General features: G+C 56.2%; 1 protein-coding gene across 18 annotated transcripts in view; it reads left to right on the top strand.

The window, feature by feature from the left end:
- Positions 1-19,317, top strand: part of TNS1 (tensin 1) — a 204,663-nt gene that overhangs the window by 156,148 nt on the left and 29,198 nt on the right. For 11 of the 18 annotated variants that reach the window (XM_049106611.1, XM_035710905.2, XM_035710902.2 and 8 more), the window contains 6 exons: positions 1,373-2,959; positions 9,142-9,225; positions 10,581-10,733; positions 14,161-14,357; positions 15,305-15,380; positions 18,918-19,010. In XM_049106611.1, coding sequence (XP_048962568.1) covers positions 1,373-2,959; positions 9,142-9,225; positions 10,581-10,733; positions 14,161-14,357; positions 15,305-15,380; positions 18,918-19,010 — 2,190 coding nt within the window. The remainder of the gene's footprint in view (positions 1-1,372; positions 2,960-9,141; positions 9,226-10,580; positions 10,734-14,160; positions 14,358-15,304; positions 15,381-18,917; positions 19,011-19,317) is intronic. The other 7 variants (XM_025442255.3, XM_035710906.2, XM_025442254.3 and 4 more) reach the window with 3 other exon arrangements.

The following is a 19,317-nucleotide window of genomic DNA, read 5'->3' as shown; positions in this document are numbered from 1 at the left end:
GGGCTGGCTGATCCTTGGGCCTGGTGTAGGAGCTTGTATTTTGTGAAATGACTGTGGCTTTAGATTGAAGTATTTATGTTGGGGTGTTGCTGCCTTTTTATGTGTTTAAGTGACCCTGTGTGTGCGTGTGATACGAGAGACCGTGTGGAATAATAAAAATTACATGGTTTTTTGATGTTCTGATTTTAAATTAATTTCGCTTTTAATTTCGTTTTATTTTAATCATACTTTAAATTAGTTCTGATGTTGAATCCCAGCTCTCCCGTGTATCTGCAGATGAATGGCCTCACTTCTGCGGACCTCAATTTCTCCCAACCTTAAAGTAGGCATAATACTCCCGACTCACAGGATTAGAAATAACGGGTGTGTAAAGGGCACCGTGTTTGGCGCCTCGGGGGCACCTATGCATCTAGTGTGCCCCGAGAGTGCAGCAGGGTGTTTGATTTGGGCGAATTCTGGGTGTTTGACTCGGGTGATTATTAGTTGGCGTGTGTGTCCCTGGATGTCTTTGTGTCTGGTTTTCCTGTGTGTGGTTGGTGTGTGAGTGACTCTGGGTGTCTGGCTGGAGTTTGTGCAGGGTTTGGGAGGGGGCTTCCTTTTCTTGCCAGCTGGGGGCCTGCCTTTAGAGCGAAGGGAGGGGAGGTGTTTGTGCGTGCACGCAAGTGTGTGTGTGTGTGTGTGTGTGTGTGTGTGTGTGTGTCGGGGCTGGAAGCTGGGCTGCTGACTGTACAGGGTGTGAAATCACTGAGTCCCTCTGGGTGGGGAAGTTCTTCATTCCTGAGTCAGCCCTTTGGCCCTGAGCCACCCAGTGCTCACTCTTTCCTTTCAGAGAAAGTATTGCTCATGGGGTCCCCAGAGCTGTGCAGACAAAATGACACAGGGGACACCCCTCCCTGATGAGAACATCTCCTTTCGTGTTCTGGATGCTTCCCCTGCCACCCTGGTCTCTGAGTCCCCTTTCCGGAACCCCACAAGCTCAGCATTCAGAGGGAAAGCATGTCCTCTGTGACACGGGGACTGCTGGCTTTGCTGGACCCCATCCTGACCCAGTGCTTCCAGTCTTTGGGAAGCTGGTGAGATGCCAGAGCCAGGGTTTAGACTGGGGCATCTTGCTCCCAGGACCCCCCCGCAACACCCACCTACCTTAGGCTTCACTGCCTGGCCCTGAGGCTGTGTTGGGGCCCAAAAGCCTGGGGTCGGGTCCTTTTTTCCTCCTCTCCCACATCCCTCACCTCAGCTCTATCTTGAGTCAGGAGAGGAGATTTTAGGATCCAGGGAATGGAAGCTCTTCACTCCTTTCCTCTGGGAGAAGAGAAGATGTCATGCCTCCCACTGACCTCTGTGTCTGTTGTCCCCTCCGGCTCTCTTGCAGAGGTGGTGGGACACACTCAGGGACCCCTGGATGGGAGCCTGTACGCCAAGGTGAAGAAGAAGGACTCCTTGCACGGCAGCACTGGGGCTGTCAATGCCACGCGCCCTGCCCTGTCGGCCACCCCCAACCACGTGGAGCACACCCTCTCCGTGAGCAGCGACTCCGGCAACTCCACAGCCTCCACCAAGACAGACAAGACCGATGAGCCCGCCCCCGGCCCCTCCAGCGCCCCTGCTGCCCTGAGTCCCGAGGAGAAGCGTGAGCTGGACCGCCTGCTCAGTGGCTTCGGTGTAGAGAGAGAGAAGCAAGGGGCCATGTACCACCCCCAGCATCTCCGGTCCCGCCCGGCGGGGGGCCCGGCCGTACCCTCCTCTGGCCGGCACGTCGTCCCAGCCCAGGTTCACGTCAACGGTGGGGCCTTGGCCTCTGAGCGGGAGACGGACATCCTGGACGACGAGTTGCCCAACCAGGATGGGCACAGCGTGGGCAGCATGGGCACACTGTCCTCCCTGGACGGGGTCACCAACACCAGTGAGGGGGGCTACCCAGAGGCCCTGTCCTCCCTGACCAACGGCCTGGACAAGCCCTACCCCGTGGAACCCATGGTCAATGGTGGGGCCTACCCCTATGAGTCCGCCAGCCGGATGGCACCTGCCCACGCAGCCCACGTGGCCCCCATGCGACCCTCCTACTCGGCGCAGGAGGGCTTAGCCGGCTACCAGCGGGAGGGGCCCCACCCAGCCTGGCCGCAGCCAGTGACCACCTCCCACTATGGCCATGACCCCAGCAGTATGTTCCGCTCCCAGTCCTTTCCGGAAAGCGAGCCCCAGCTGCCCCCAGCTCCAGCACGCGGGGGCAGCAGCCGGGAGGCTGTGCAGAGGGGCCTGAATTCCTGGCAGCAGCAGCAGCAGCAGCAGCAGCAGCAGCAGCCTCGTCCACCTCCTCGCCAGCAGGAGAGAGCCCACCTGGAGAGTCTCGGGCCCAGCAGGCCCAGCCCCCAGCCGTCGGCAGAGACCCCCACCCCCGGCCTCCCTGAGTTCCCCAGGGCAGCCTCCCAGCAGGAGATTGAGCAGTCCATCGAAGCACTCAACATGCTGATGCTGGATTTGGAGCCGGCCACAGCTTCCGCCCCCCTGCACAAGTCCCAGAGTGTCCCGGGGGCCTGGCCAGGGGCTTCCCCGCTGTCCTCCCAGCCTCTCTCAGGCTCCTCCTGCCAGCCCCATCCACTGACCCAGTCCAGGTCTGGCTACATCCCCAGTGGGCATTCCTTGGGAACCCCTGAGCTGGCCCCACGGGCCTCCCTGGCCGTGGAGTCCTTCCCTCCTGGCAGGCCTTACTCACCTTATGATTATCAGCCATGTCCAGCTGGGTCCAGCCAGAGTTTCCGTCCAAAGAGCCCAGCCTCCTCCTCATCTGCCTTCCTGTCAACTACCCAGAGCCCTCCAGGGCCTCAGCAGCCCCCAGCCTCTCTCCCTGGCCTCACTGCTCAGCCTCCGCTCCCACCGAAGGAGGCAACTTCAGACCCTTCGCGCACTCCAGAGGAGGAACCACTAAACCTGGAGGGACTGGTGGCCCACCGCGTAGCAGGTGAGAGCCTCAGGGACCATCAGTCCTGGCAATCCCCTCCCACCCCCTCTGTGCCTTCCTTCTTTGGTCTCGGTTGGTCTTGCTGGGGGGAGGTGCCAGGGCAGCCATCAGCCCTTGGCAGGTGCTGCTTTGACCTGGGGAAGAGGTGTCAGGAGCTCACAGGCTAGCCAGCCATCCCTTCCTGCATTCAATGTCTGTTAGGCTCTATGCCAGGCATTGAGATTCAAAGACTAGTGTCTCTCAGTTCCTGCCTTCAAGGAGCTTACAGTTTAGGAAACGGAGAGGTACACAGGAGTGTAAGGTGTGCCATGACAGGGGTGGGGACCGACACCCCAGAGCTGGAGGAAAAGCAAGGCTTATCAGCTAGGATGATCAGGGAAAGGTTCCTGGAGGTGGTTACTTTGGGGCTGGAGTACAGATTTTCTAGGCAGAGAGAAGATGCTCTTCGCAACTACCTGCAGCCCTCAGACTTCAGTTCCTGGGGGAAGGTGTGGAGAAGGCTGGAGGGGAGGTTTCTGTAGACTCAGGTCCTTGGGCCCTCCCAGGGGCATAGTAGAGAAGAGAGGGTGTCCTAAAGGTCTGGGCTCTACCTGAGTGCTCAACCCTGGTGGGTCCCCTCAGGAAATGTCTCATTTGGTGGGGAGACCAAGGTTCCCCTTCTTGTTCAACTGTCTTGTTGGTCCTTGCTTTTGGACCGGCTCTGTATGAGAAGCAGACACAGAAACGAAGCTCCATTTCCTATCAGAGAATGGGCTTAACTTTCTGGAGAGAGGAGAGAGAATGGAGTGACCAGAGAGCTTATTGGGGAGATAAAGGCAAGAAATGGCAGAGTGTGCAGGGCCACATTGGGAGGGATGGGAAGGGCTCCCTTCCTTCCTATTGGCCTAAGCCTATGACAATTCCATGGGGGCAGCTGAACTGGGTGGGAAATCCTGTGGGTTTATTTAAATGTTGGAGGTAAGGCCAGGCAGGGGTGGACTAGAGACTGCGGGTAGGGGACCTTGTGCCAAGCCCCTCAGCTGCCAGGGTGATGAGAGCTCAGGGAGGAGAAGAGGAGCCTGGGCAGCTGACTCTGCCCTCCACCTCTTTCCCTAAATGTAGGGGAAGCTGAGTCACCATACCAGCTGTAGGAAGAGAGGGAGACCCCTCTCTGGGGATGGACAGTGGGTTTGGGGAAATAGCTGAGGGCAGGCCAGCTGGCTATTGGTCTGTGTCTAGGACCTGTGTGGGGCATGGATGCCCTGCTATACTTCAGAGCAGAGTGCAGTTCCTCATTCCACTCTCAGTAACTTCAAATTGGCCACGATGGAAGTATTTATTCCATGGAAATTGGCAATCAGGGTTTCATCTTGCCTGGAGAGCTGGTCAGGGAGCACATTATTGCTTTTAGCTGAGAGTCAAAACACAGGATGAGTAGTTCTCTAACTCTAGAAGTGAAAAGCTTTATGAGGTGGTCCACATGGGGCTGCCATCTTCTGCTTTTTCCCCACCTCTGGGCTCCTGAGATAAGGACCCCTGGCTTCTTTGTCAGAGATTTTGTTAAAGGGGGAAGAATGGGGCCCTCTTAATATTTCATAGAATTGAGGTGACCTGAGGAATAGTAACACTCTAACCTAATCATGGGCGGGATCTGGGGCCAGATTCTCTGGGGAAGCAGAGTGAATTTCCTCTCCCCTACCAGAAATCCCTTCTGTATAGCTCTCCTGGAGCTTGCTCTAAAGGAAGCTGTACCTTAATGGGTCCAGAAGGATGCCCATCATCCTTCTAATGGGTCAGAAGGATGGGCATCTTGTAGTGCATCTCCTCTCAGCCTTTTCTCTGCTACCAGTTTCTGAAGTCTTGCTGTCAGCCTCTATATCCTTAGCTGCTCAGGCTTTGGCTGCCAAGGAGTCATAGGGAGGGAGAGATGTTGGTACAGTGTCTCTGTCCCCAACCCTGCTATCATCCTCTCCACCAACTGTGAGTGACTCAGTCAGGAGAAGTGATGAGGTGTATAGAGTGGACAGATATATTTGGTCTCCAAGGCTATAGAGGGGCCTCTTTGGTCCACACCCTGTCATGAAAGTATTTCTTATGTCAGCAGGTCCTGTTTGCACAACTTCCTCAGTAACCCTGCAGAGGCAGGATCATTGTGTACAACAATCTGGGAGTCAGGGAACAGACTAGTACCACTTCCTCCTGCATCTTCTACATTTTTCTGCGAGAAGCTGGAACATAAGCTTCAGCATGAGTAACCCAGGAAGCTCAGATCTGAGGGAGAGCCTCTTCATGGCTATGAACTTGATCTGGTTTCTCCTGGCTCTTCTTCCTTGGCTCAGTATTTCTCCAATACTGTATCATTGGTTCATTCCACTTTGATCCAACAACTCCTTGTGTCTTATTTCAGCTTGGATATCAGAGAATATAGGAGTAGTTTTCTTAACTTGATAAAGGGTAGGTGCCAGGAATCTGTAGCATATACATCACACTTTCTTGTGAAACATTAGAAGCATTCTTGTTAAACCAAGGACAAAATAAATATGCCTGTTATCACCACTATCACTTAGCATTGTATTGGATATCCTAGCCAGTGCAATAAGACAAGAAAAAGAAATAGGAGTCAGAGTTGTTGAGTCCATGTTATCTTATAATCCTGATTCTGTGACTGGACTGATCTCAGATGTCCCTAGAGGTAGAGATTTCAATGCATGTTGGAGATCAGATGTGCATCTTATCTTTAAGGAGTCTAGAGTTTAGTAAGAGGAGAAAGAATTGGAACTTTAAAATGAAGTCTTTCTTAATAAGTGAGCTATAGAGAAAATTCTGTGGGAGTAAAGAAAAGGTAAAGATCCATATCAGCTGAAGAAATTGAGGAGTGTGTTGAATGTGGGTTTTAAATAGAACCTTGGGAGAGGTGTAGGAGTTGGAAACTGGTTGGGGTCATTGGAGAGACAGGGTTCTTAGTGAAGACAGGGAAGCATAAGTGTTTGACGAACATAGTAGATTGAGAGCATATAGGCAGTGTGAGAGAGAGTCAAGGAAGGCAGCCTGGGGCCTGCAGGTTGTTGGTCTTAAAATACTAGACTATGGAGTTTGAATCTTGCCTGGTGGCAGTGTGGAGCCACGGCCTGTTTTAGTTGGAGTATGCCATGATCAGAGCTGTAATTTAGGAAGATGTATCTGGTGGATCTGGGCAGGAAGGATGCAAAATAGGAGAGTTTGCATCTTTGAGTTGGGAGAGAGTTTCTAACTCTGAGTTGGGAGATGTGGTCATTTATTAGATAGACTGGGTTGGGCCATTGCATGAGGATGCTGACCATGGAGACGAAAAAGAGATGGGTGCTAAGGATACCACGAGAATGGAACCAGTACACTTACAAATTGATTGGATATAGGAGGTGAAGGAGAGGAAGACACCAAAGATGAATCTGGTACTCCATGAATAGGACCAGAATGCCAGTTCCATTAACAAGCCAGGCTTTAGGGGAAGTGGATTTTGTGTAAGATGAAGACATCAGTGTTCCATATGTTGAGTTTGAGGTAATGGCGGAGCCTGCAGGTAGTAGATGTAGGGAAAGCAGCTAAACATCTGGAATTGGAGCTTGAAAGAGTAGAAAGAACTATAGATTTTGGAGTCATCCTCACAACGATGTAGATTAACACTTGGCCATGAATGAGATCTCTATGTCAGAGGGCATGGAGAGAAAGGAACTTAGGGTGAAATGGCCATGAGGGGAATGGAGTGGGGGTGGCGCTGAGAAGGAATGTTCAGGACAGCGAGAGAAGACAAGGACAGTGGGTCACCACAGAAGTCAAGACAGTAAAAGGTTTCCAGAAGGAGGGGTGCGGGGCTCGAAATGTCACTGGAGAGATCACGAGGAGGAGGACTGGGAAAAATCCACTGGGCTTGCCAATTAGGTGGCCCCGGGGATTTTCAAAGACATATTTTCAGTAGAGTGGTCATGACAGAAAGCAGACCGCGGGATTGAGAAGTGAGTGCAGAGAGGCCGCGCAGACAGGATGTCAACTGTTCTTTCAAGTGGTTGTATGATAAAAGGGAAGAGCATGGGTAGCTAAAGAGTGTAGCAAGATGCTGGGAGTTTTATTTGTTTATTTTTTATTTTTTGTAAATATAGGAGCCATGAGAATGTTTTTTAGAGGAGGAGAAGCAGAGGTTGAATATGGAGGGAATCAAAAGTAGTAAAAGATGTAAGAGAAAGAAAGAAACTGCAAGAACAAGATCAGTAAGGAAGTAAGAGTGGATATAGGCCTAGGAGCCCAAGTGGATGGGTGATTTAGGCTCAACGAGGAGGTGAGATACCTCTTCTGTGAAGTAGGAATAAAGGGTGAATACAAATTTAGGGAAATACCGGTATCAGGCTTTGGGACCTTGAACTGAGAACCCAACTTTTACATTTCATTGTGTGGAAATAGGAGATGATATCAAGGCCCATTCAGCCATTCATTCAGCATGAATTCCTAGTCTGTGTTAGTCCAGGCTCTGGAAAAATGGTGGTAAACAAAAGAGGTAAAAATTCTTGCCTCCATGAGGGGACAATAAACAAATAAGCAAATGCATGTATATTACGTCAGATGGATGATAAGTGCCACAGAGATAACGTAAAGCAGCAGAGTGTCAGTGAGCGGCAGAGGGAGGGTGGGTGGTTGCATTTTACACAGGATCAGGGAAGGCTACACTGGGCCGTGAGGGAACATGCAGATAGAACAGCAAGTGCAAAGGCCCTGGGGTGAGGAGTGTAGTGGGGCACGAAGTCAGAGAGGTGATAGGCCTGGGGGCCAGCTTGCGGGGGGCCTGGTGGGTGATTATACGAACTTGGGCTTTTGCTCTGTGTGCTGTGTGCAGAGCAGTGACATCGTCTGACTTGTTCTAAAAGGACCAGTGTGGCCAGGATGGAAGGAGGGAGACCGGTGAGGAGGCTGCTGCTATTGATCAGAGTGGTGGCTGTGGAGACGGGGAGAAGTGCTTAGATTGTAGACAGCTTTGGAGGTGGGGCCGTCAGACCTAGATGTGGGATGGGAACAAAAGTCGAGGACGGCTCTAGGGTTTGGGGGCCTGAGCAACTAAAGGGTGGAGCTGCTCTATATCTAGACGGGTAAGAACGTGGGAAGGGCAGACTTGGGGGGAACGTCCGAGGTGTGATTTTGGCCATGACAGATTGCAGATGCCCTCGAAAGCTCTGAGGGGAGAGGTTGGAGCTTAGAAGCGGTGGCACAATGATGCCAGTATACGATGTCACCAGTGTATGATGTCGCATGCAGTGTGGCACTGCGTGATGGCGCCCAGCGGGGACCACAGGTACAGAAGAGCTCCCAGGGCTGAGTCCCACAGCCTCCCACATTTGGCAGGTAGAGGCACGGGGAGGATGGGGCCAAGAAGCTGGTGTGGAGCAGCTTGTGAGGCAGAAGGTTGGTGAAGGAGCGCGGTTTCCCGTGCGGCCCCTGCGGTGTCAGGGGGTCTGCGAGCGTGGAGAACAGGAGGGCATGGCAGGTCTTTATGGGGCATCCAGGCGGGCTCATCTGAAGGACTCTTTAGTGGTGCCCGGCAGCTTGGGGGCAGGAGTAGAAATGTAAGGGACTCCGCGGAAGAGGGTTATGAAGGCGAGTGCAAGGGAAGGACTGACGGCCTGGAGATGATGGATGCTCGGGACTGTGGCCCCTGGGCTCAGGCTGGTGGGGTCACAGCTGAGTCCAGAAGGAGGCAGGTGACCATGAGAGAAGAGAGGTCCCAGGTTGGGGCCATGCTGACCGTGGGGGCAAGTGAGTTGTGGGCCAGTGGGACTGCATCTCCAGGTCCCTGACCGGCCCCTGCTTGCCCCATGCTGGGGTGAGAAAAGAGAGAGGTGTGGCGTCCTGCAGGACAGCAGGAGGCCCCCCTACCCCTGGGGAAGCAGGACCCTGGACGCACCCTCTTTTCTTGTCTGACAGCCCCCCCCCCCAACCTCTCTCCAGCGTGTGGCCGGCTCCCAGACTCAGAACACCAACTAATCTTGATTTTCTCTTTGTTTTTGTTTTGTTTCGTCTTGTTTGATGGCTTGTCCCTTGCGTTCTCCATGTGTGTGGTGTCCCTCGTCCCCTGTGCTGTGGGCGTGGTGCCTTCCTTGCCTGGTGTGGTCCCCTTGCCCCTGCCTTCCCTTCCTGCTTGTCCCCCTCCCTGCCGGCTCCCCCGGGGTGGGGGTGGGCAGCGTACAATGCCAAGCTGCAGGGCCTCGGGCACCCCGGCTCCCGGCTGCCTCCTCTCCACCGGCTCCGATCTTCTTCCCTCTCCGGTTGGTTCCCCTCCACCCCTCCACCCTTCCGCCCCTCCACCCCTTCCCTCTACCCCCTTCCCCCTTATAAGTCTCTGGCCCTCATTGTGGCTGTCAGCCTCTCTTCCCCCTCTCTCATGGGCCACTCCTTCAAACCCCTGCCCTCTCTCGTCCTCTTTCATTTTCCCGTCCACCTTCCCTCTCCTCCTCCCCTCTTTCTCCTCTTTCCATCTCTTCCCATTCTCTTTGCCCCCTCCTCCCTTCCTTACTGCCTCCCTGCCCTGCCCACTTCCTCCTCCCTTTCTCGAGACCCTCTCCCCTTCCTTTCTGCATGAGCGAGTGCTCCCACTTCCGCATGGACACAGGCCTGATGCTTTTGGCTTTGGCCTTACCTGCTGGGGACACAGGGTCTGGGGTGACTAGATGAGCTTCCAGATTCCCCATGGACACATAGGCTTTTGCACTGAGTGTGCTCGGTGAGGGTGGGGACAGCTCGGCTCTCCGGCCACCCTCGCCAGACCGCCCAGGCTGCTGGGCCAGGGTCTCAGCAGGAGCCAGGCTGTGCTTTGCATGGGCCACCAGGCTTCATGACAGACAGTGGCGCCCTAGCACCTGCCGCTCTGTCCACTCTCGAGTGCGGTACTCCGTGGGGACGCAGCATCCCCTCTGACCTCATCCCCAATCTCTGATCCTGGGACCCACGGCCAAGAGTCAGAAGCCCTGGGTGTGGTCCTGGCTCTGCCTGTGACTGCCTCTGTGACTCTGGGCAAATTTCTTAATTACTCAGCTCAATTTCCTGATGTGAAACATGGAGAGATCATAGCACTGCCACGTGTGTTTTGCACGGTGGCCTGACCTGCCCCAGTATGGTGCACCTTTCATCAAGGATCCCGTTGCTCTATTTGACGGTGATGCCCCCTCACGTCTGCCCCGGGTCTCTTGGACATACAGGCTGTTAGCTCTGGGGAGACTCACCTCACTGTTTTCCCTGTGCCTCTGAGCCCGGAGGCCCAGGTTAGGGAGGAGGCCGTGCTGAGCTTGCCCCATGCCGTGGCCTTGAGCAGTTCTGGGAAAAGGCTTAGGGGGTCATGGGGACTGGTGGCCACTGATGGCAGCATCTGGTGCTGGCACAGACCCTCCTCTTCCCCATCATGGAAAGTGGGGAGATGACTCTAGCAGAATGCCCCCTGTCCTCCACCTCCCCTCTCTCCCTTCACCTCTCCTTGACCCAGTGGTGGGGAGTGCAGTGTTCACTTGGACCTGGGGGTTCGGGGCAGTTCTGGGGTGGTGGGCCTGTCCTGAGGGGAGCTGGCATGGCTTGCCCTGGGGCTGCTAGTGTGATCGCCGTGTGGCTTTCTGGTGCCCTGGCCCAGCAGGTGGCCTCCCGGATACCCTGGCTTTCGGAGCCCCAAGCATGCCGTCGGACACCCAGCCCCGTCACCTGGAGCTGAGGAATCCAGGCTTCTGGAAATCGGAAGGCTGGAAAGAAGAGCTGGGTCTGTGGGGGTGGACACGGCCAGTCCGGGGAGGCACGTGATGATGCCTGACACCAGGGCGTTTGTCCATGGGACTCGGGTGGTGGGCCCCTGTGTTCTGCTGAAATGGGTGTATGGATGTGTGTTAGGGCTGCGGCCCCCAGAAGTGCAGTGTGTGTGTGTGTGTGTGTGTGTGTGTGTGTGTGTGTGTGTGTGTTAGATGAAGGGGATTCATTGCCTCAGGTCCAGTCCACCTCGGGGGGTGGGGGGGGCTTGGAGCCAGCTGTGCCACCCGGAGTGAGGACCCCCAGGAATGGGGCTGTCTTGGCACCCTGTTCTTTGAGGTCTGGTGGGTGGGGTGGAGGCCCTGGGCTGAGGTGACTGTCATCATCCAGGTGGTGGAATGGCCCAAAGCAGCCTCCAGAGGACACCGAGTGCTGCTGACTGTTTTGATCCTAAAGGCCACGTCCTCGCCATGAGGGCATCGCACTCCTCTTGCTCTGGCGCTAGGACGAAGACATCTCAGAGCCCCTTGGGCGGTTCTTTCCACCTTTCTTCACCAGCTTCCTCCAGCCCCGGGGTCTCCTGCTGGGGTAGAGGCTCTGAGGGCAACTCTGACCCACCGCCACTCCGGGTGAAGGCTGTGTGTGTGTGTGTGTGTGTGTGTCCATGTGTGCGTGTGCTGTGCGTGTGCGCCTGTAGGGAGCGGAGCACGTGGACGCAGAGGCCCCGGGCAGAGACGGGGGACAGGCCCAAGAGACTGAGAAAGTCCTGGGGTTGAGGGTGGCGTTGGGGAGGAGGGTGGCAGGGAGTAAGCCTGTTGTTATGGTCGGTCAGTCTCTGGGACATGAGGGAGGGGTGTTCTCTCTCTGACACTGGCTGTTAGCTTGTGTCCAGCTGTCCCAGCTTGGCCAGGGAACAATGGGGCTCTCTTCCCTCCCCCTGGCCATGCCCTGTCTCCCCTCCCATGGAGAAGGACAAGAGCGAGGGGACATGGCTCTCCAGCTCTCTGGGGCATATCTGGGCCTGCCAAAGGGGACAACAGTGAGATACTGTGTTCAAAGAATGTGAGAGGCTCTGACTGGCCACTGGTGCCTTGGGGCTCACTGTAGGGGAGAGGCCATCTCCGTGGGAGTGGAATGTGGGGTCTTCCCCCTTGTGCGGAGGCTAGCTCTTTGGAGATAGTCCTATCCATCCCCCTGCCTCAGGACTTGAGGAGCTGTGATCATCCTCAGATGTCAGTGCCAGGATCTCGCATCCTCCACAGCTGGGAAGCCCCCCACTCTGGCACTCTGGACCCTTCTCTGGGCGGCTGCAACCATCTGCAGCACCTGAACGTGAAGGATGCTTCTGGACACACCGGGGAGGATTTTCTCTGTCCCCCTGGGAGATTGAGGGCCTCGGATTAACACAGACCCACTTTCCAAGGGTGGACATCAGATCCCCGTGCAGGGAAGCTGGCCACCCCTTGCAAAGGCGCAGAGATCTGCCAGAAACAGGCTGCCGGGCTGGGTGAGCCGGAACTGAAACCAGCCCTAATGCATTTCTTTTAACCTTGGGGCCGAACTTAGTTCCAAACCCCAAGAGCCTTTCCCAAATGGGCCTCCTTTGTCACAATTATTATTAGAAAATCAATGGCTATGTCTGTTTCTTTCTGATGTTTTTGCCAGGAATGAGAGGAGCGGCAGCTCTGGAGCGGGCGGCCCAGGAGGCCTGGGAGGAGGGGGCTCAGTGCAGGGTGAAGGCAGGGGGCCCCGGGGCAGGCACAGCGGGCTGCTCTCTGAGGGCTGGGAGCCTGGGGTGGCCGCAGCCCGGGGTCCCAGGTGCTGCTCAGCCCGGTGAGAGCCTGCCTGCATCTTTAATCCGGGCTGATGGTCATAACAGACCCTTATTAGGACTATGTGACCCCCATTTCTCTCTTTGGAAAATAAGGGGCACATTCAGGGGAGGGTTTATTTGCCTTTAAGTAAAGCCGTTGGTGGGTCTGGTTTACTGTCCCCATCTGGGGCTCTTTTTTCCTGGTTGAGATAGAGAGTGGGCTGCCTCTGAGTGATAGAGACCCCGAAGTGGAGGCTCAAACCTCTGCCTTGTAACTGCCACGCCAGTCCTACTGCTGTCTGGACCGGGCCCCCAGTTACACGACAATATGAGTGTGTGTCTCAGAGTGACTGTGTGTCCGCCCCTAGTTTGGCTTCGGCAGCCTCTTGTTCGTGACAAGTAGGAAGGCTTCCCAGCGTGTGCTCTCCCGGCAGCCTTAGTGGCCGCACCAGGCTGGAGCTGGGGGGCCGGGGCGCCGGGGCCACGCAGACCCCACCGTGGAGGGCAGATGACTCGGGCTGAATGAGGGTGATTTCTGCTTGGCTCCCGTGGTGCACGCCCAGGGGCCAGGAGTGTGCGCGTGTGCATGTGTATCTGTGTGCAGTGTGCCACGGGGCGGTGTTCCCAGACGCGTCGGCCTGAGGCCGGGGCGGCCAGGCGCGCACGTGCCCTTGGCCCTGTCCCAGCCCCCTTCCCCTGGCTTCACCTGCCCCCCCTCCAGGGTGCGGGTTGGGCAGAGCTGAAAGTGTCCTCGCACAGGCTCGGGAAGACAGGAAGCCTGTCCTCAGGCTGGGTCTTGGCCTCTGGGACCCAGGGAGTGAGTTTTCTAGGATTCCGGAGCCAGCTCCATGAGGCAATGGGTTCCGTGCCTCAGCCCAGCTGTGGGAAGCCAGTGGGAAGGAGGGAGGGCGAGGCTAACGACATGCCGAGGCCTGTGGGATGGAAGGGAATACAGAAAAGCAGATGGAGAACATGACTTCGGGGCCTCTGCCTGCTGCTCTGCTGGGAGGGGCAGGGTGGGAGCCGGGCCATCTTCGGGGTGAAGCAAGGGGTGGGTAGACGAGGGGCCGGCACAAGGGGAGTTGGCAAGAGGTTCGGGGGTGCCGGCACGAGGGCTGGGGAACCCCAGAGAAGGCCAGCAGTATCCTAGGGGCCAGCTGGGGCCGAGGACTTCACAGGACTTCGTCATTTCTTTGTTTCTTCTCGAGAGCACCACTCGCAAGATGATGCATTATTTGCTCTTTCCAAAGTTCTTCCCCCGGGCCTGATGTTGCTTGTTGGTTGATGCGGTCACCTTGGAGACTGTCTCTCCTCTTTCCACCTTCCCTCATTTGCCTGGAAGCTCTGGCCCTCTGCCTCCAGGGTTTGCAAGGAGCTGACATCTGTTTCTTGTATCACCCCCTTTGCGCTTTGGGCCTCAACCCTGTGCAGGGCAGAGCTTCCTAGGAAAGGGCAGCCCCACCTAAGCAGATCCCCCACCCTTCAGAGAAAGCCCGGGGTGGGGGCTGGGCAGAGGGAGGCAGTGGGGAGTCCTGCGGGGGGACGGGCCCCCTCCAGCGCGGCCCCTGGCTACGATGCCCTGCCTTCTCTGGGGAAATGGGGCCTGACCAATCCTCTCTCGCCTGATATGCTCACTGCCCTCGCTGTCTTGCCTTCCTCCCAGGGGTGCAGGCTCGGGAGAAGCAGCCTGCAGAGCCCCCAGCCCCTCTGCGGAGGCGGGCAGCCAGCGATGGACAGTACGAGAACCAGTCTCCAGAACCCGGATCTCCCCGTAGCCCGGGGGTTCGTTCTCCTGTTCAGTGCGTGTCCCCCGAGCTGGCTCTCACCATCGCCCTCAATCCTGGAGGGCGGCCCAAAGAGGTGAGTCCCTGGGCAGCATCCTGTGGCCAGAGAGAGGGGTGGGGCCCATCTGAGCTATCCAGGAGCCAGATAGTCACCTGAGGGGCACTGCCCCTTCAGCAAACGCAGTCCTCCCCCTGTATCTCTTCTCTGGGGTGTGGAATCTGGCATTTCCGTCCCTAAGTAGTTTTTATGCTCCCACTTCTCAGATTAACACTGAGATTGGAGTTCCCTCCTGGATTCCTAAAGAGCGCCGCGTAGTAGGGGGGTAAGGGTCCCGGGTATGACCACCGTCTCTACCCTCCAAACCCGATCATACAGACTGACGAGAGCAGTTTTGGATTCCTTCTAGGTATAGGGTTTTCTTGGGAGATCTGATTCCAATGCCAGAAGGTTTGCATTTCTGAGACATTTCAGTAGTTGGAGGCAGCGAATTTTAGACTTCAAGGAGCATACCAACCACTGGGGAGTTTGTCAAATACATAGATTCCCAAGTCCACCTCCAGAGATTCCTGCATATTAGATCTAGGACAGCGCCCAGAAATATGCATTTTAAACGTACATCCTGGAAGATTCTGATCGGAGTGGCCCATGTCTGATAAAATCCAGGCTAGTGTGTTATTCTGGGTATAAATGGCTTTTGGACATCTTTTCTCTCCTGCCTTCTGGCAGGATCCGAGTCCCCTGTCCCCAGACCCTTCTCTTTGGCCCTGTTGGGGAAATTTCCAAGGCAAGCATTCCTGATTTCCACCCGCAGGGACCGTGGGGGACCCCGGCTTTGCAAAGGGCCTTTTTTCATTCCGTCAGTGACAAAGGAGTGGGTGGGGCTGTGAATGGCTGGGATGTCCCTTTGACCTTTATGTTTACCGAGGAGGGATGGGTGGGCTGGTTACCTGGGAAACCGCTGCTCTTCAGGGTCACGGCCAGCAGCGGGCATCCCCCTCTACTCCCCTGTTCTTGTCCTGCAGCCCCATCTGCACAGCTACAAGGAGGCCTTTGAGGAGATGGAGGGAACCTCCCCGACCAGCCCACCGCCCAGCGGGGGTAAGAGCTGCTCACTACCCTGTCTTCCCTGGGTCCCCTCAAGCCCCTCTCTCAGCCCCGGCCTGAGTAAGCGCCCCAGGTTTGCAGGCAGGTACTGGTGGGGCGTGGCGGGGGGGCATGATCTGTTCTTCCCCCCCACTGGATGGCTCATCGCACTTCACCATCCCTGCCCTGCTTCTCTTCCTTCCGTTGTCCCCGTGCACACATGTAAGGGGGCAGAAGCCACAGGCTCGGATCCTGCTGACCTTCTGTGGGGTCCCTGGCCTCCCAAAGTCTAGAATTTTCCTAAGCTTTGAGAGTGTTGGCATCCTGTGTGCAAAACACACCCCCTCCATCCGAAAGTGACTCTTGTGACTTGGTGGCATATCTCTGAGATGCCTCTTGACCTTTTTGCTCGTGACCCTCAATCCTGTCTACATCCAGGCACCTCTTCTGTTTCAGGCAACCTACTTAGTTGCCATCAGGGAAAGAAAGGCCTAGAACACTCAGTCTTGTCAGAGTCCCCATCTCATCCATTCTTGGCCTACGGGCAGGAACATTTAGTCCCTGATGCACTCACTGGAGAGGCAAATCCCCAAACGGCAGAGGCATTTCCACCCATAGAGAAGACCCGGATGAGTACAGCATAGAAGAGACAGGGGGAGCTGGTAGGGGGCAGCTGTGGGACAGCAGTGATGGGAGGATACTGAGGACTCAGAGCCCCTGCGACAGGCCTCCCGGCAGCAGAGGAGGAAGAGATGAGGGAGGGGAGGAGGGTGAGCACGGAAGAGCAGAACTGGCGGTAATGTTCTCCTGGGGGCTGGCTGTCCTGAGGAGGGAAGAATGTGGCACCCCTGTGCCAGCAGAACTTGTGTGGGCTGCCTTCTGGGGCCTGCAGGAGGCTGGGGTTGTGAGTGGGAGCCGTGGCTCTCCTCCCCAGAGCAGCATGGTCCAAAGGAAATAGAGCACAAGCCATGTTTGTGATGTAACGTTTTCTAGTGGCTGCGCTGAAATACGTAATAGGAAACTAGAGAAGTAGATTTAATATTTTCTACTTAACCCCAAATGTCTAAAATATTATTGATTTCAATAGGTAGATCAAGATAAAAATATTAAGGACATGCCTTACCATCTTTTTTTTTAAAAAAACTGTAAAAAGAGTCCAGTGAAATTACTTTTAATTAATAGGTTTGACTTAATCCCCAAGATCTAGAATATCATAATTTCAACGTGGAATCAACCTAAGGAGACACGTTGCCTTCTTGTTTCATAGCAAGTGTTTGAAATCCGGTGTACGTTTTACACCGAGAGCGTGTCTCGGTTCTGGTCGGCTCCACAGCCGGCGCCGTAGCCCCATGAGCCTCCTCGCTACCATATTGGACCAGTGCAAGCCGGGGTGGTCCACTGAAGAGGCATCTCTGTGGCCTCTTGTGACTCCGTGGAATCAGTTGCTGTCCCTCCTGAGGGTGGTCTTCACCCTCCCCCTTCACGCCTGGCTCTGATTTGCCGTTGGTCCAGTCAGCCAGGATCTTGGCCATCACCCTGTTTGGGATGGAAGCCATCTGGGCCGAGCGAGGGTGAGGTTTTGCCATCTGTGTCTGTTCCCATTCTTCTCGGCCTGCCCTGGCCAGCCCTGCTGCCCCAGCCTCCCGGAGAAGAAGTCAGAGGTTTCGTCAATGCACAGGCTTGGGAGAGAGGACAGAGGCGGAGAAATTCGAGGAATTCCTCTCTCGGGAAGCAAAAGCCTTGCCTGGCTTCAGGGCCACCCACTCGTCTGCCTCAGCAGGAGAGCCAGTTGCTTGGGGACCGGAGCATGAGCCACCAGGGAGCTGGAGGTGCTTGGGGTGGAAGCAGGAGAGCCCTCCCACCGCCTCTGGTCCTCTTCACCTGGTCGCACTGGTCCACCTGTGTCTCTCCTGTGCCAACTGGGCCAACACATGCTTCGCGGTCATTCCGTGGACAGTGGCCTCTAGGCTGGGCTCATTCCTCCCTGACTAAGTACATTCAAATTCATTCCCTTGACAAACATTAATAAGTGCTCCATAAGGGCCTATTGCAAGGCACCATTTTCAGTAGCTGGAGGGTGGTAGAAACCGAATCTGTGTGTGTACGTGTGTGTGTAAGGAGAGGGAGGGATGGAGACACGTGAGTCTAGACCTATCCCCTTTACCTGGATGTGTGCCTCTGTGCACATTTGTCTCCTCTGCTGTATTTGTCCGCTGGGCATCTAAGGACGGTGTGAGGGTGGAGTCTGCGCCCGCCCGGACCCCCGTCACCGCTCACTGCTCCTGTGTGGCCCTATGCACACACCCACGTGTGCACAGATAAGTTATGTGTGTTGCTTGCACCGAGGGACTGTAGCTTGTAGCCTTTCGTTTCCTGTAGGTCTCCCTGTCTTTTAGGGAAAGGAGGAGGGCCCGGGGAGGGTCCTGGAGCCGCTGTGCGGTGCTGGGCATCCGAGGGCTACAGCCAGGCTGTTGAGGCCATTGGTGGTGGCAGGCAGGCTGGGGCTCCGACTGACCTGTGCGGCGGCCTGTCCTCAGGGCCCGTGGCCTCTGCACGCTCCCGATTAGCTGTGACAGGGGACACAGAGCTCAGTTCTTTGCTTCTTCTCAGAGGTGTGTCAGGAGACGCAGCAGCTGCCACCGAGAAATCGCGTGACTGGGCCTAACAACCGCCCTGCAGTTCAGCTCGGAGTCTGGCCACGTCCTTGGCTGACGGGAAAGAGCCTGACGGCCCTCCCTGACCTTGTGTGTTACGTGACACTTCTCACCCCGCCCGGCAGCCTGGAAGGGCCCTGGGGTTTGCGCAGGGAGTCGGTGCTCTTGGCCAAGGGTTGTGGAGCTTCTCCCTCTCCCAGGACGCCCAGATTTGGGGGGTACAGAGTCCCACACTGAGAAATTCTCTCTTCCTGGGGTTTACAAGTGGCTTGGGTGGCTGGGGGTCAGAGACCTTTGGCCAAGGGCTGCCCCGGGGTCTCAGGGTTGGCACGGCTGTGCCCATGACCCTTCCGCCCTCCGTCCTTTACAGGGTCCATCTTGATTTCCCATCTCCTTTTGTTCTCTGAGTCCATCAAGGTGCAGGGCGTGGGAAGACTGTGTGTGTGTGTGTGTGTGTGTGTGTGTGTGTCGGGGGGAGCGAGAGGGTGAGGGAAGAGAGGATAGAGTATGGAGGAAGTCAGAGAGTCAGAGAAACCTGCGTGTATGTTGTCAGCCATGGCCATGCCGGGCGACCACAGTGACACAACTAAGGGCCCCCGCATAGAAGCTATTTGCTGGAGGTTGAGGGCCAGGGCCAGGGCCCGTTGAGGGGCAGTGCCATTTCCTGTTTCACTCTGCCCTTTGTGCTGTGGAGAAGCACGGAGATGGGAAAGGGCTGTGGGAGCAAGGCAGTAACCCCTGGGGGCTGCGGCTGGCTCCTCTGCCCTGCGCCTGCTGCCCACCCCTCACCAACACGTCCTCACGTAGGGGTGTCCCCGCTCCTGCCCCCTTTCCTCTCCCCATACCCCCCTCACCCCAAGGCTCACCCCCTGTGTCTCCTTTCTGCTTCCTGGCACAGTGCGCTCCCCTCCGGGTCTGGCCAAGACACCCCTGTCTGCTCTAGGCCTGAAACCCCACAACCCAGCGGACATCCTGTTGCACCCTACAGGTGGTGAGTGACTCTAGCTGGAAGGGAGGTGGGAGGGGGAGGCCAGAGGGAGGAGTAGGGGTTGGAGGACCCCTGTGGTCCTGGGCAGGGCCTCAGGATTGAATCAGAAAATGCCCAGAGGTGATGGCTTCTCAGGACCCTTCTGGAAACAAGATGACAGCCTGGCTTTGTGCCCACAGTGAGGTCAGGCCTGTGTCGGGGCTCTCTGTGCAGAGGTTGAGGGGGATAAATCCCTCTGCAGCCTTCATGCCCATTGACATGTGAGGTCTGTGCCACTCCCAGGGTCCTCTGACTTGGGGATTTGGGGGCT

Source organism: Canis lupus, chromosome 37 (genome assembly GCF_003254725.2).
Source record: "Canis lupus dingo isolate Sandy chromosome 37, ASM325472v2, whole genome shotgun sequence".
Taxonomy (NCBI): domain Eukaryota; kingdom Metazoa; phylum Chordata; class Mammalia; order Carnivora; family Canidae; genus Canis; species Canis lupus.
The sequence above is the reverse complement of the archived record's forward strand: the minus strand, read 5'-3'. Positions and strand labels throughout refer to the sequence as shown.